Source organism: Chelonia mydas, chromosome 4 (assembly GCF_015237465.2).
Source record: "Chelonia mydas isolate rCheMyd1 chromosome 4, rCheMyd1.pri.v2, whole genome shotgun sequence".
NCBI lineage: Eukaryota > Metazoa > Chordata > Testudines > Cheloniidae > Chelonia > Chelonia mydas.
This window is the reverse complement of record NC_057852.1, coordinates 13,975,512-13,991,083: the sequence shown is the minus strand read 5'-3', so window position 1 is coordinate 13,991,083 and position 15,572 is coordinate 13,975,512. Positions and strand designations below refer to the sequence as shown.

Sequence of the window (15,572 nt, the reverse complement as noted above, 5' to 3'; positions counted from 1 at the left end):
GGCACCTCTAAATGTCCCCTTAAGAAAAGCACCCTATTTCAACCAGGTGACCATGAATGATATCACTCTCCTGAGGATAATACAGAGAGATAAAGAACGGATGTTGTTTGAACGCCAGCAAACATACACTGCAATGCTTTGTTCTACAATGATTCCCGAGTACGTGCTACTGGCCCGGAGTGGTAAAGTGTCCTACCATGGTGGATGGAATAAGTCTGCCCTCCCCAGAAACTTTTTGCAAAGGCTTTGGGAGTATATCCAGGAGAGCTGCGAGTGCCAGGGCAAATTAATCATTAAACATGCTTGCTTTTAAACCATGGATAGTATTTTAAAAGGTACACTCACCAGAGGTCCCTTCTCCATCTGGCAGGTCCGGGAGGCAGTCTTGGGTGGGTTCGGAGAGTACTGGCTCCAGGTCCAGGGTGAGAAACAGTTCCTGGCTGTCGGGAAAACCGGTTTCTCCGCTTGCTTGCTGTGAGCTATCTACAACCTCATCATCATCATCACCTTCCTTGTCCCCAAAACCTGCTTCCGTGTTGCCTCCATCTCCATTGAAGGAGTCAAACAACACGGCTGGGGTAGTGGTGGCTGAACCCCCTAAAATGGCATGCAGCTCATCATAGAAGCGGCATGTTTTAGGCTCTGACCCGGAGCGGCCGTTTGTCTCTGGTTTTCTGGTAGGCTTGCCTCAGCTCCTTAAGTTTCATGCAGAACTACTTTGGGTCCCTGTTAAGGCCTCTGTCCTTCATGCCCTGGGAGATTTTGACAAAGGTTTTGGCATTTTGAAAACTGGAACATAGTTCTGATAGCACGGATTCCTCTCCCCATACAGCGATCCGATCCCGTACCTCCCGTTCGGTCCATGCTGGAGCTCTTTTGCGATTCTGGGACTCCATCATGGTCACCTCTGTTGATGAGCTCTGCACTCACCTGCAGGTAATTACTCCCCCCACCCCACTCTCCTGCTGGTAATAGCTCATCTTAAGTGATCACTCTCCTTACAATGTATATTTTTTCATGGTCTGTGTGTATGTATAAAATCTGCTCACTGTACTTTCCCCTTTATGCATCCGATGAAGTGAGCTGTAGCTCACGAAAACTTATGCCCAAATAAATTGGTTAGTCTCTAAGGTGCCACAAGTCCTCCTTATGTTTTTTTGGGGACTGGCTTCTGGTTTTTAAGAACACGTGGGGTTAACTGTACTGCCAGTGTCCCACTTAAGCCTTCCAAATAGGCTGTGAAACTTAACTGATGCAGCGGCTTCATGCTGGCCCTCCGCATGGGTGTGAATTTCCTACATTTTGATTGCACAATCCCATTAGCTTTATAAAGGTATGTTACAGTGCTTTGTTTACCCTGCAAGACTATTGGGGATGCAGTATTGCTTGCACATGATGCTTCATTCCTTGGTGTTTCATTTACTTTTCATTAAGTATCTCAGTGAGTCTCAGCAGCAACCCCGCAATGTTGGTAGTGGGACACCTCCACAGGTTTGTCTGGCTTAGTAACAAAATGAAGCCAAATACGACTTTTAAAATAAGTCAGAACTGCCCACCGATTTCTGGTGTTTCTACTGGGACAGAATGTGTCAGTATCATAGTCAGCCCAGCAGTGGAATAAGGTCCATATGTCACATATGATCTACCCAGAGCCTGGCTCTGGAGGTACGTCTACACTGCACAGATCTTATGGTGGCATATGGAGGACGTGCATTGCATGCCCCTAGCAGGAGTATAAATAGCAGTGTAGATGGTGAGGCATTGCTTAGACGAGTAAACCCTGTGGATATGTACCATGCACAGCTCTCTCTCGACGTGCCCAAGCAGTGCCTGTCCCGTCTACACTGCTGTTTTTGGCAGTGTAGTTTCCGGCTGTCTCCCTGCTGGCAGAGCCTTTCCCCACTGCAGGGAACTTCTGGAGCCTTTCCCCTGCCATAGATCAGAGCTAGCAAGGGAATTTACCCCATTCCAGCTCTAGTATACACATCCCTTCTTCAGAGCCCTGCCTCAAGGCCCAGTCCCGGACGTCATTATTTGCCAGTGTCTATATTCACACTCTGTTGACATACTTTTAACGCTCTTGGGCCCATCACAATTCTCCATTAAAAAGAAGATCCTGCCAACATTTCCCTTCTCTCCCCATGACTAATCACGCTGATGGATGCTCATAAGTTCAATTTACAACCCAGTCAAGAGAAACAAATATGGGAAGTGTCTTGAGCGTGTCTAGAGTGTGTGACATATAAAGAAAGGCTGAATCTAAAATTTCTGCACAGTATAACTCCGAGAGTTGGTGAAAGTGTGGTGGAAATATTTTGTCAGCTGTATCATTAATATTTGTTGTGTCTTTCAGGTTCAAGGTGAAGAACAAAAATCTTTCCTGCACAAAGATTTCTGCTTTTCCCCTCCTTTTAATTTTATTTATAGTTTTATATAAAAGCATAGGGCTAGCAACAGAGCTACACCGATTTACATCAGCTGAAGATCTGGCCCATAAAGTGTTACGTATTACTGTGATATATTTTAGGCAGCGATCTAGAAAGTTACTTTCTGTACAAGACATATAACGCAAAAGGGTTTCATAACAAAATTTCCCTCTTTTTCTCCATTGGAAGGCTTTTCTGAACAAGGCTGATTTGCTGTGGGACTTGAGGCCTGCTTTTCAGAGGCGGTAGGTAAGTACCCACAGTGTCCACTGAAGTCAGCCATTTTGGTTGGTGTGGTGTCCACTCATTTCTTGAGATGTACGGACATGCAAACCGGGGGAACATCTGGGTGACTTATTGTAACTGCACCCACCAGGCAATCCTCTTGTTCTGTAGCAATCCTTGTACTCACATTGGTCTATACTAGCTCCCACACAGCACCTGCTGGGGACGGTCCTTGCAGAGCCCTCATTTTTGATTAAACGATCCCCTTTTCCTCTGAAGTTAGTGACCCTTTTCTCTCTGAGATCAATGACCAGGTTCCCTGAATTATGAACATCTGACAAAAGCATAGCCCTAAATGTGCAGTCTCTGCCACCAATTACACACATGCAAAGTGAAACAAAGTTTGAAAAGAGAGAGACAAAAATATCTAAATAAAAATTAAACACAATAAAAGCATAGCTGGGCTGGCACTGAGAGAACAGGCTCAGCTCTTGGTTACAAATGAGTAGTAAAGCAAAGAAAAAGCGAACACTTTTATAATTTCCTTGTCTCTCTTTACAGCTGCACAACTCCTGTGAGTGGCATCCTATTTTGGTGTGCCATGGGTGGGCCAGCTTGTGAACCCCTTCCTCACAAAGCAGTTCCATTGATGACAACGTCACTCATATGAGGAATGGCATTACAATCTGTCCCTAAACCCCTACATTCTATGCCCCAATATTTAGGTGGGAGCGGAAAAAAAGCACTTCAAACATTGATGGAAACAAATAAGGGGAAAGACATGTTTTAAATTCCCATGCGCTTTCTTCTAGTTTGTTTGCAAAATATTATGGTTCATGCAGCAACCTTGTCATAGTAAAACTGAAAAATATGTTAGACCAAGTCTTTGCAGTGTGAAATTCTGCAGGATGTTCTGAAGTTCCAAGGCAGGTGAATGGTTCAGGTGGAAATGTTAACCAGCTGCATTCAAACAGGCTCAGCGGCACCTATCTATTGAGCTACTATCAATACAGTATTATTACTGTGACTCAATAGCTGAGCTAGCGTATGATCCCTGACTCCTTAGCACAGCTGAGCAAGCTGGGTCACAGTTTGGCTTACAGTGTTATTTTCAATAGGTTACTGTGTGTAGTTTGATGGGTGGGTTCTTTGGGGTGGGGTGGGGTGGGGAAGAGAAAACTGTAGCGATCACACTGCCTCTAAGGGCCACTCTAGAATAGTCAACAACACTATTGAAATATCTGTGGGCAATTACTGACACAAGTTTGACATGGTCAGACTCAGATGCCTGTGTCATCAAAACACTCCCACCTCATTTCTAATACTAACAAACATCGCCACGCTACCATTCTTGGTGAGTCAAATCTACTGCATTCCAGGATGATGCAGAACTAGGTTAGGTTTCTAATATACCCAAGGAAGGCACAAAGATGGGAAACATTTCACAAGCCAGGAAATTAAATAAAGCCCAAAGAAACATAATTCAGTATTTATTATTATTATCATTATTTATAAATCGCATTACAGTAATACCTAGATTCTTCAACCAAGATCAGAGCGCCATGGTGCAAGGTGCTGTACAAACACAGAATGAGAGATGACCTCTGCTTTACGGATGTTACAATGCGAATACATGAGATGGACACAGAATGGGAAAAGCAGTATTATCTACTTTTTATAGATGGGGAGCTCACAGAGAGATGAAGTACGACTTACCCACAGTCACATTGGAAGTCAGCAGCAGAGCCAGGAAATGAATCCAGAAATCTTGAGTCCCAGGCCAGCACCTTAACTGCTAGATGATCCTAAGCACAAAATATACATTTCCTGGTTTAAATGTCTTATTTCTTGTTAAAGGAAAGAACAAACAACAAACAAAATCTCTGTGAGCGAGAGAGGACAGTGATTCACTAATACTCTACACCTGAAGTGAAACACAGTCTCTCAGCTGCCGTTGCAAGCAGGTAGCAACTTTCTTCATTGGAAGGTGCAACTCACAGAAAACAGAACGACCACATCCCCTTTTAGATCCACAGTGATATGCACCACAGTAGAAATATCCTGACGTTAAAGTCTCGTGATATCTTATGGTCTACAGTTGCTAGAAACAAAAGCCTCACCCATCGGAAAGGGAGGATTCCTAGATTCCTAATGACTGAAATCTCCTTATTCTAGCTCTGAGGGGTGTGAAGTACCAGATGGAAAGGCCTACATTTTTTAAAGTGGCCATTAATTTTGGGTGCCCAATTTTAAACACAGCGCCCACAGAAGCCACGTCTAAGCAGGAGGCCCAAGCTGTCTCAAACTGGACACCCAGAAACCACAGCACCCAAATTAGTGAAGGAAAGAAGGAATAACTTCGATGGTACATTGTATATTTTGGAAAAAAAAAAAAGCAGCAGCTATTTGTGGCTGCTCAGACGATGGGCTGCTATAATCAGTCCTGGCAAATATGAGTGGGCAGAGGGCAGGTGCCAGATGTGGTATATATATAATTGTTTGTACAGGTATTACAAGATTATAAAACAAGAGTAGTGCCTATTTTAATGGGAAATGGGCACACAGATTCCTTTAGGCAGCTTTCAGGCATATTATAATGTGCTCTTGTTTTTAATCTTACAAGGCACAACTCAATATGAATGAGGAAGTGGATTCCAATTCTTCACTCAGTTGGCCTCAGATGCTGAGTTTCAATGGGACATACAAGCATCCATACCCAGACCACAACATTTCTTATGTGGACTTCTACCTTCATCAGCCAGCAGTGGCAGCCATCTTCATCATCTCCTACCTCCTCATCTTCCTCCTGTGTATGCTTGGCAATGGAGTGGTTTGCTTCATTGTTCTGAGGAGCAAGCACATGCGCACAGTCACAAACCTCTTCATCTTGAATCTGGCTGTCAGTGACTTACTGGTGGGGATATTCTGCATGCCCACCACTCTCCTGGATAACATCGTAACAGGTAGGTAGAACCTGATGATATAAATGTTGGAGTGATCATGGAAATCTCCTACAGAGTTTGGTTCTCACTCAGGATGTGCAAAAGAAGAACCAACAAAAATCTTTGCCCAAGCCTGCCCTGGACTAGAGCCCTAAATATATATCAAGTTCAAGAACATGCAGAGCCAGATCTTTGGCCCTGCTTTAGCTTCTGGGCACCATGAGAGTGGTTCAAAGGCGCCAGGAAGCTGCCATCACAGCATAGGTGGTCTCACTACCCTTAGCGAGGGTGAAACCCACCCCCACAATGGTAAAAAGTCAGTATAGCTAGCTCTTCACCACCACTTCCAACTCCCCCTGGCATCAGGGGGTTATGGGGGAAGTTGATGTGTGTTGGAGGCGTGAGTTAGCTACTCAGGAGGCTACTCAGATGTACAAAAGGGAGCCAGTCCAATCCCTGGCTGCCCCCAGGATCGAGAGGGCACCAACTTGGCCACCTTTCCCATCAATTCTGTGGTCCTGCAGTGAGTGAACCTTGGCTGGACCTAAGGACCTGGCCTCCAGTTCACATTTTTTCTTCATTGTTTTTCACGTCCCTGCACTTCCAAGTCCTAGCCAGAGCTGGGAATGGAAATTAGACCATGAGCCAATCTCCCCTCTTTCTGTTTCCAGATGGATTAAAATCAGACCGCTTAAAAAAAAAAAATCTCACAACAGATTCTTTTTTTTGTAAAACCTCAAACTCAGTTTTGCAGCCTCCAAAGGCTCAGAGATATGTCAGAACCTTCTGAGATCTGCCTGTCACCAATCCTCAACTAACCATGGCAGAGGTCACCAAAATGGCATACAGGGTTGTCGTCAATAGTGAGTGTTTGCCAGCCATTCGCGCACACACACAGCTAAGGCACATCTGTTTTTTCAGGGTACCTCAGGCATTCCTAGAAGGCCAGTGCACCATTCCAGTGCACCAGGCGTACAACAGCAAAGCTCTGTTGACTTCAGTTGACAAAAGACTGGTGTAACCAAGAGCAGAACCAGGAACAGACTAGGAAATAGTGTGGCAACTGTGTGTGATCAGTTGGCAAATTTTGACTTTTTATATTGACTATATACTAGATTTTTCATGTGGTACATTTAATATATATATATTTTTCATTTAAATAGGTATTGTCAGCCCTTGTTTTGATGTCAGCGATTGGACACAATTACACAATGTGATGAGTATTAGTGGTAATAACTTTATACATTTCTTCCCCACATATTTTTTTGACAGGTGTCCACACCCAGTGCTGTGATATAAGCCAGTTAGAAGCCTGCATTAAATTACACACCTCTCTTCCCCCTTTTTTTCACATAAGTTGGCTGTATGGATTTCAAAGTCCTGTCTACCCTTTCTGAGGTCCATCCGTATCATTTTTGGACAGGTGTGCATTTATGGTGCCATACAGCTTGAGAAAACCCTATTTTTTTTAAAATCTATTCTTATGAGACTGACTAAAACCAAACATATATATATCATGCCCTTTCCTTACCTTTTAGGAAAATGTGCTTTTATGCAGTTAGCATAAATCTAAATATATTCAATTAAATCATTGTACAAAACTACTAGTACAATTCTAAATCAATTAAATAAATGCAGAAAGGCTTGACAACAGAGGAATAAATGGGAAATAATATATATTTAATGCATTTTACCTCTTTTCAGATGAAATTATTCTGGTATGCCGTTAGTACAATTCGGTATAAATCAAATTAAATAAACACTCAGACGCTGCAGAGGAGTTTGCGGAAAAAACACTCCTCATTTGCTGAGCCAATCAAAAGGTATTTTTAATCATCTTTAATGGAATTATACATCAGAGCACATTAAAATGTACCACATTTTCCTGAGTCAGCTGCAGGTTTTCTTTAACCCTCTGGCTTTTTATGGAACTACACATAGGAGCATATTAAAATACAAATTAAAACTTAAATACCAAAATCAGAAGAAGCACACATCTAGATTTATTTATCAAACTTTAAAAAAAACCCTATATACCATCTACTAGTGAGCCAGTTTTTTAATTTTCAACCAGGAATAAAGTTTCCTCTTTCTAATAAATCCCTCTAACAGCTGTCTTTAAAATCTGGTAGCAGCTGTGTTTCAAAACTGGTAGAAAGCCCCTAGAGGTATCATAGGTTTAATCTCTATTCATATTCCATTTGCTCAAAGTAATACCTTTCGTCTTATCTTTTTACATTTATTAGAAATTAGTACCTATTGGCTTAAACTGTATAAGAGGCCTTTTAATTTTAGTACATTTTTACCTAATTAATTGCATAGGATATAAAATACCCTATAGAAGCAGTTTATAAGTATGTATTTACCCTGTCATGGAAATTTATCATTTGTGAATTGCAAAGAATGTATTAGTTTCAAGGACACAGCAAAAGAACCCTTGCTTCCATAGTTGTGTTAGAGTAAAACAAACATGCAAACAAACAAAAAAACATATTTTTGACCAGTAGCTATTGACAAAACAGCCTGTCTAGCACTTGTGTACCTATCAGAGGAATGTTCGTCTAGATTTCTGTATCAAATTTTAAAAATCTATTTAATTTCAAATTATTTTAACAGATATAATGGTATGCACAGTATGCGAGCACAGCAACATAATGGCACTCAAACCACATGGGATACATAGACACAGCTTTGAATTTATCTGGTTAAGACCATAGCCCATTGTATGGGTTGTATTACTTCTACGACATTGAATAATAGGTGTTTTGTTTTTTTAAAGATAAGACAAGACTTTGTGTTCCAAGTATCCTTTATTTTATGTATTATCTAAGCTCCCACATGCATTTTGGATCTCAGAGCCTGCTGTCAATATTTGAAGAATGACTGCATAGACTTTCATAGATTCACAGATACTAAGGTCAGAAGGGACCATTATGATCATTTAGTCCGACCTCCTGCACAACGCAGGCCACAGAATCTCACCCACCCACTCCTGTGAAAAACCTCTCACCTATGTCTGAGCTACTGAAGTCCTCAAATTGCGGTTTAAAGATTTCAAGGAGCAGAGAATCCTCCAGCAAGTGACCCGTGCCCCATGCTACAGAGGAAGGTGAAAAAGCTCCAGGGCCTCTTCCAATCTGCCCTGGAGGAAAATTCCTTCCCGACCCCAAATATGGCGATCAGCTGAACCCTGAGCATATGGGTAAGGTTCACCAGCCAGACACCCAGGAAAGAATTCTCTGTAGTAACTCAGATCCCACCCCATCAAACATCCCATCACAGGCCATTGGGCCTATTGACCATGAATATTTAAAGATCAATTAATTGCCAAAATCATGTTATCCCATCATACCATCTCCTCCATAAACTTATCGAGTTTAATCTTTGGTTTTATTGCTACTGTTTTTGGAATATATAAAATAAAAGGCGTCTTTATCTTTTTTTTTGTGCCTAATCTTAGCCTGTACATTAGCGTACAATGTTAAAATAGTAGAGGAATTTTTACCCTGATCATTGAGCTACCACCAACTTTGCTGCTATCGTTAAACTAGAGATTTAAACTAGAATACCCACCAAAAGGAGCACGCATCTACAGTTATCTAACATATCTAAATAAATTTTTCCACACATTCCCTCTTACATGTTTATTTAAAACTAATAAAGAGCCCCTAATGGTATTACAAGCTCTGAACCCCTCACCCCCAAATATTCCTATATTTCTCCCACCAACTCATAAATGTTATGTATTTCTTCACGTAACTTTGAATTATTGGAAATTAGCCCCTTTGGCTCAAACTATGCAAGAAGTCTTAATTTTGGGAGTTTTGCTTGGTGGAAAACATAGCATTCAAAAAACAAGAGAAAACAAACAAACAAACCATCTTGCAGACAGTTTACAATGCTGCATTTCTTTCTTATACTGGATGTAAATTAAGCAAGTTTAATTTCCAGGAGAATACAAACCCCGCATTCACAGAGCAACAATCCATAATTTTGTAACAGTTTGAAGCACAGAGATAAAAATGTTATTTGTTTTGTTTGTTGTTCATTAGACTTCTAATGAAACATCAAAATGTTTATCAGAAGGAAATGGAGAGGTTGGTACCCAATGAACATCTCTTTTACCATCAGATATCAGGAAGAGAAGGGTAGAGAAGTGAAGGATGGGAGTTTGTGTGGATGACAGATGTTGCAATTTTTATCTCTGTACTCCAAACAGATAGAAAAGCATAGACCGTGAAAATTTGTTCGTGCTCTTTTTTTTTACTATAATACATCTCTGTAAATGAGGGGGTTGTTTGCTGAATCCTGGAAATAAAACTGCCTTCTCAATTCACAAACGATGAATGTTTAATCCAGGTGTGACTGTCATGGAGCTGCTATATATTAAGCTATGAATCATATTTAATAATGATATGAATATTGTAAGTGACCTGGTCAGTGAGGTAAACGAGCTGTATAATTACGAAAATTTGGAAAACCCATGCAATATATATCATCACTTCCCATTTATTCTTCTGAATAAAATTTATGTATTTATTTAGATTTGAGCTAGTTACATAAAAGCGTATTTTCCTAAAAAAATTATTTATTTTTATTATTTATTTAAAGATTCACATATGGATGCATTAAATAGAAAATAAACACTCTTTGTTTTCCAAAATGGTGGCATGGCAGTGAAAATGCACACAGGTCCAGAAACGATACCGAGGCACTTTTGAAATTTAGGAAAGGGCTGGCAGGATCTTCATAGCCATGTAGCCAGATAAAAAGAGGGTGGGAAATGGGAGGGACATGCTGTCTAAAATGAAATTTTGATTGGTGCATTATTGTCTGGTGTCACACAACAGAGGTGGGACATGGACACCTGCCAACCAATACAATGTGATGAAAGGTACAGAGTTATTACTGGTTTCAGAGTAGCAGCCATGTTAGTCTGTATACGCAGAAAGAACAGGAGGACTTGTGGCACCTTACAGACTAACAAAGAGTTATTACTATGGCTATTTGCAATCAGTGTTGGGAATTAAACACATTCAGAGGTGGTGAAGGAGACAGTCTATGTTAGATGTACAGTCACACTCCATTAGCCCTACTCACACTCAGACATTTGTAACGGGGTCTGAAGTAGTCTTTGCTGGTGGAATTTACATGCTGCGAAACCAGGAAGTGTAATTTAAAATAAGATGTGGTCATCTTCAACACACACCTTCCTATATCTTCTCCTAATTGCTTTTTTTGCTACATTCCTCCTTTCTACCCCTTGGCACGTGCGTTTTCCCAGATTAGATGCCGTTGCTCTCTGTTACATTCAGAGACTCTGTTGGTCCGATGTAGAGATGACGACATGTAAAGGGTGGCGTGTAAATTGTTGGTAACCAGGAATGAGTTTAAGTGATTAACCAAGTCTAAGTAATTCTAATGGAGTCTAAGTTGATACACACTCTGGGGGGCTAGAAGAAGGTGAAAGTTATACCTCTGTAAGGTAAGGTCCCTGTTTTATATGGAAGCATGTGAAACCATTGCAGCTATAGTGTCTATCTCCCTTTCCTCTCACATGGTGCTGCTTTAACCGGTGCTCATACTAATGCTTCAGATACATGTGTGCTGCGATCAGAGTTATCAGAAGAACATCTCTGGCCAGACTTTGACATTAATCTCTGCCCCCCTTTTATTACTTTGTGGTGGGGCACTGTGCACCATCATTCACCTGCCCTTGGACAGCATTATGCCTGGGGGGAGCACTTCAGCTCTGGGAGTGTTCTGGGAAGGATGCTCCTTTACTGAGCCTTCAGTGCTGAAGTGACATGGAAGCAATTTACCTTTTTATGGCTATTTCAATTTGTACCTTCCAGGATGGCCCTTTGGGAGCATGGTCTGCAAAATGAGTGGGATGGTCCAGGGAATCTCTGTCTCAGCCTCCGTTTTCACTTTGGTTGCAATTGCAGTTGACAGGTAAGATGATGTAAAGCTCTGAAACCAATATTCAGTAAAAAAAAACAAATATATTGCTTATCATCCCGGGATCCCCAGCATTTTTACAATTACCAATTCATCCTCATTACACCCTGATGAGATGGGGTGTATTGTGCCCATTTTAGGGATGGGCAGAATGAGGCACGGCTAGGTTAAAGTGTGGCCATCATCATTTTTTCCCCACTTGATTTCCATAAAGATGGTAGAGGAACAGGCACTGCCGGGGAACCCCCTTAGTGTGGCTCCATCTCTCCCGCCTGCTGCTTGCAGAGCTGAGAACAACGGGTCTATATTCTGAGCCCAGGGCCCTCTGATCTGCTGCTGAGGGAAGGGGAGAGAAGTCTGAGAGTCCCCATCCCCCAGCAGAGCAAGGAATTCGCCCATCCCTGTCTGGGGAGAGTGCCCCAGAGGGGACTGGCAGATCCTGTGTCTGCTACTCTCCCTTCAGGTGGCAGATCAAAGAGCTGCTGGGACCAGAAGGCCCCCTCCCAGGTCTGTAGCAGCAGCAGGAGGGGTGGCAATTCCATGCTCAGGGCCAAGATCACAGGACTTGGCCTGCTGGGCTACTCTAAAGAGCTCCTCCTCCCTCCCAGCCTGCCCATCTTTTATGAAGGGATGTATGTCTTCTCCCATCCCCGAGCCAGGCTGCTCTGGGTCCCTCCTGGGGGTAGGGGAGGATGTTATAAATACTTTTTCCCAGCCTCTATTTCTGCCTCTTCAATGCTGTGGGGAGGGTGTTTCTCCCTTGTTCCCCGCCCAGAATACCACTGGGGTAGCGAGATAGCCAGTTGCTTCGCCTCAGTCCCCTGCTGCCGCTCTCATCTCATTTTGGGAGCAGGGGTAGGTCTCTTCCTTCCTGCCCCAGATTCCTAGCCGCTTCCTTCTCCCTTCGACGCCACCCTTTCCCTTCTTTGAAGCAGCTGCAGTCTCTTCAGGCAGCTTCCGCTGGCGCCACCCCTGTGGTGATATAGCAGTCTGCCGAAGCACGAGGAGGGATTCGGTCGAGGATGGTCAAAATTAGCATAAAATAAACTTCTTTTTTTAAAACGCAAGATTGGCCATTTGCTGGGTCTGACCCTTTTTTAATGGCGAGTGATGTCAGTGAGCAGGACCACATTTGATGCGACTGTCCAGTGTCACACAACAGAGAAGAGGCAGAGCTGTGTATACAGCTCTGCATCCGGGGGCCTGGCCCAATGCTCTGTCCAATAGACCAAACCCCCCAGGCCGTGCACCTCCTTCCTAAGACGTGGTAGAAAATTCCTTGTTCGTCAAGTACTGCAGGCCCAGCGAGAGAGGCTGATTTGCAGTGGAAGTAAATGTTTATGAATCCGCTGTTCCAAAACTGTGGTCCATGTGCTACCAGTGCATACTTCGCTCGTGGTTGGCAGAACTGATTAGTCACACGGTGCTGACTCCTCCTCATGGCCAGCTGCTAAATGACATTGAGACACCTAAAACTACATGACATACTTTCCTAACGCCACCTTTCCATGTAAGCAGCTATTGCTGTTGCCACAGGAATGTTATTCAGCTGTCACTGGGCAGAGAGGTGGCCCAGCCAATCGTGACTAGGAAGGGAACGGTCTATGAGGCAATTTCTCTACTGACATACGGACCACACTGTCAAGTTTGAGGACCCCCTGTTACAAATCATGGGCCAGATCTTCAGCTGGTGTCAAATGCAAAACTCCACTGATGTCAGTACATTGATTTACACCAGCTGAGGCCCTGACTGCGCATACATATTTCTTAGGTTTAAAATAAATGATTGAACTGGGTTTTATTGACATTGGTTATATGGCTTTTAGATCTATTCTCTGGCATTTCATCTCTTCACTACAGGTTCCGATGCATTGTTTACCCATTTAAGCAGAAGCTCACCATATCAACTGCGGTTGTCATTCTAGCAGTCATCTGGGTTCTGGCTATTGCCATCATGTGTCCGTCTGCAGTCATGTTGCAGGTACAAGAGGAAAAGTATTTCAGGGTGATCCTTGGCTATGGCAATCAAACCAACCCTATATACTGGTGCCGGGAGGACTGGCCCAACCAGGAAATGAGAAAGATCTATACAACGGTGCTGTTTACCAACATCTATCTGGCTCCCCTTTCACTCATCGTCATTATGTATGCCAGGATAGGGATCACTCTCTTCAACAAAGCGGCACCTGTACGGGGAAAACAGAGCCAGGAGCAGCGCCACTCCGTGTCCAAGAAGAAGCAGAAGGTGATCAAAATGCTCATCGTTGTGGCTTTGCTTTTCATCCTGTCCTGGCTCCCCTTGTGGACTTTGATGATGCTCTCAGACTATGCCAATCTGACAGCGGTCCAACTGCAGATCATCAACATTTACATCTACCCCTTCGCTCACTGGCTGGCCTTTTTCAACAGCAGCATCAACCCGATCATCTATGGCTTCTTCAATGAGAACTTTCGCCGAGGCTTCCAGGCAGCCTTTAAGCTTCAGCTCTGCTCCGGGGAAATGATGCGCAGGGAGTTCTACTCCCAGCGGGGCCAAAGCAATGCCATATTACCGGCAACCACCCACCAGCTGCTGGAGGACCAACCTTCTCAGAATGCCAAGGATGAGGGGAAACCAATTCAGAGAGGGAACTGGATGAATAACCAGCACGACTTGATGATGGAAGACCTAGAAAAGGCAACCAATGACAACAGAGTAAAATGAAATTTGCTGTGAACTGGTTTATTCCAACTTCCCTTGGCAGAGTCTGATGTGGTGTGAGGTTCACACGATTTAAGCCCTCATTGGCAAAAACAAAACAAAACACATCTTAAGAAGTTACTATTGTAAAGTATGTATAACTTGTATAATATCTGGTTGCTTGGACTAGATATGAGGCCTAATTCTGCCCCCCTTTATACCAATGTAAATCAGGAACAACTCCAATATAAGTATAAGTGAGAGCGGATTGAAGACCACTGATTTAAATGGAGATGCTCCTGATTTACATTTGGGGAGTAGAATCAAGCCTGTATTATTTTAGTTTTACACTGTTCTCAGAATAGGTGAAACAGGGTTGCATAAAGTTTTGTTAGAGAAATGTTACAGCATGTAATGCTATTATTAATCCATACAACAGTTTTGTCAGAGTAGAATCGGAAGAGGTTATTGATTTATTTAATATCCACTTAGACTTTGGGGTTTGGACTGGGTGCAAATCGTGGAATGATTCTGCTGGAACATTTTCATTATTTTTTCATTAGCCAATTTTGGACACGATCAAAATTTTATTTTGCAGATTAGGATGGTGGTTTATGAGACTAATGAAAAATCCTCAATTTTTAATTGAACAGTGCCCGTTTTACAAAGTCAGGATAATCGAACACACCCTCATTTTTACAAGTTAGCTGTTAAATTCACTTCATTTATTAATAGCCCGTCCCAGTATCATTGTTTTATATTTATGGATCAGACATATTAGCCTGTTCCTGATATCATTCATTCTGCTATGTTACCATTACCATTAACTCAAATGTTAGAGATTTGCTTAATAGATCAGCATTAATGTTTTAATATCTCTGAATGTAGAATATTGTGCCACCCAGCTTCCAGGCAAATGTGTAATTTGTCTTCACAGTGCTTCTGGCCTGGAGATGTTGTATGCTGTCTGTTTTTTTAATATATCTGCTTGTTTGAACTGGTGTGAGGCGTGCAGCTTCTATGGCTTCTTATTTGTTCCACTTTCTGGCTGATTCTTTAGTTAATTTTGTGATTGAACTGTCATTTCAGTTTCTCTTTGAGAAATAAAAAGGATTAAGGATGTGAGAAATAAAGGAAAAGCTGCTTTTATGCTGCAGTTTTGGTGGGTTCTCAGCATCTTGTTCTTATATTTTTTCAAATCTTTGATAAAGAAATATCTTGCCAAAATATCATGTTCAGTGTCCAAGTTGCAGAGTTTGATGGTAGCAGTACTGGAGACCATGACGTAATTGCTCCACCAAGAGACAGTAACAGGAGTATTTTATGGTTCCAATCCTC

General features: G+C 42.4%; 1 protein-coding gene across 3 annotated transcripts in view; it reads left to right on the top strand.

The window, feature by feature from the left end:
- The window catches only part of NPFFR2 (neuropeptide FF receptor 2), a 43,481-nt gene extending 28,250 nt beyond the window's left edge, over positions 1-15,231 (top strand). Inside the window, exons 2-6 of one of the 3 annotated variants that reach the window (XM_007065513.4) lie at positions 833-936; positions 2,616-2,675; positions 5,275-5,614; positions 11,449-11,548; positions 13,415-15,231. In XM_007065513.4, the coding sequence (XP_007065575.2) occupies positions 5,287-5,614; positions 11,449-11,548; positions 13,415-14,258 (1,272 nt within the window). In that variant the 5' untranslated portion in view covers positions 833-936; positions 2,616-2,675; positions 5,275-5,286 and the 3' untranslated portion in view covers positions 14,259-15,231. Of the gene's footprint in view, positions 1-832; positions 937-2,615; positions 2,676-4,508; positions 4,616-5,274; positions 5,615-11,448; positions 11,549-13,414 lie in introns of those variants that run through there. The other 2 variants (XM_043545662.1, XM_037896682.2) reach the window with 2 other exon arrangements.
- Positions 15,232-15,572: the final 341 nt, after the last annotated feature.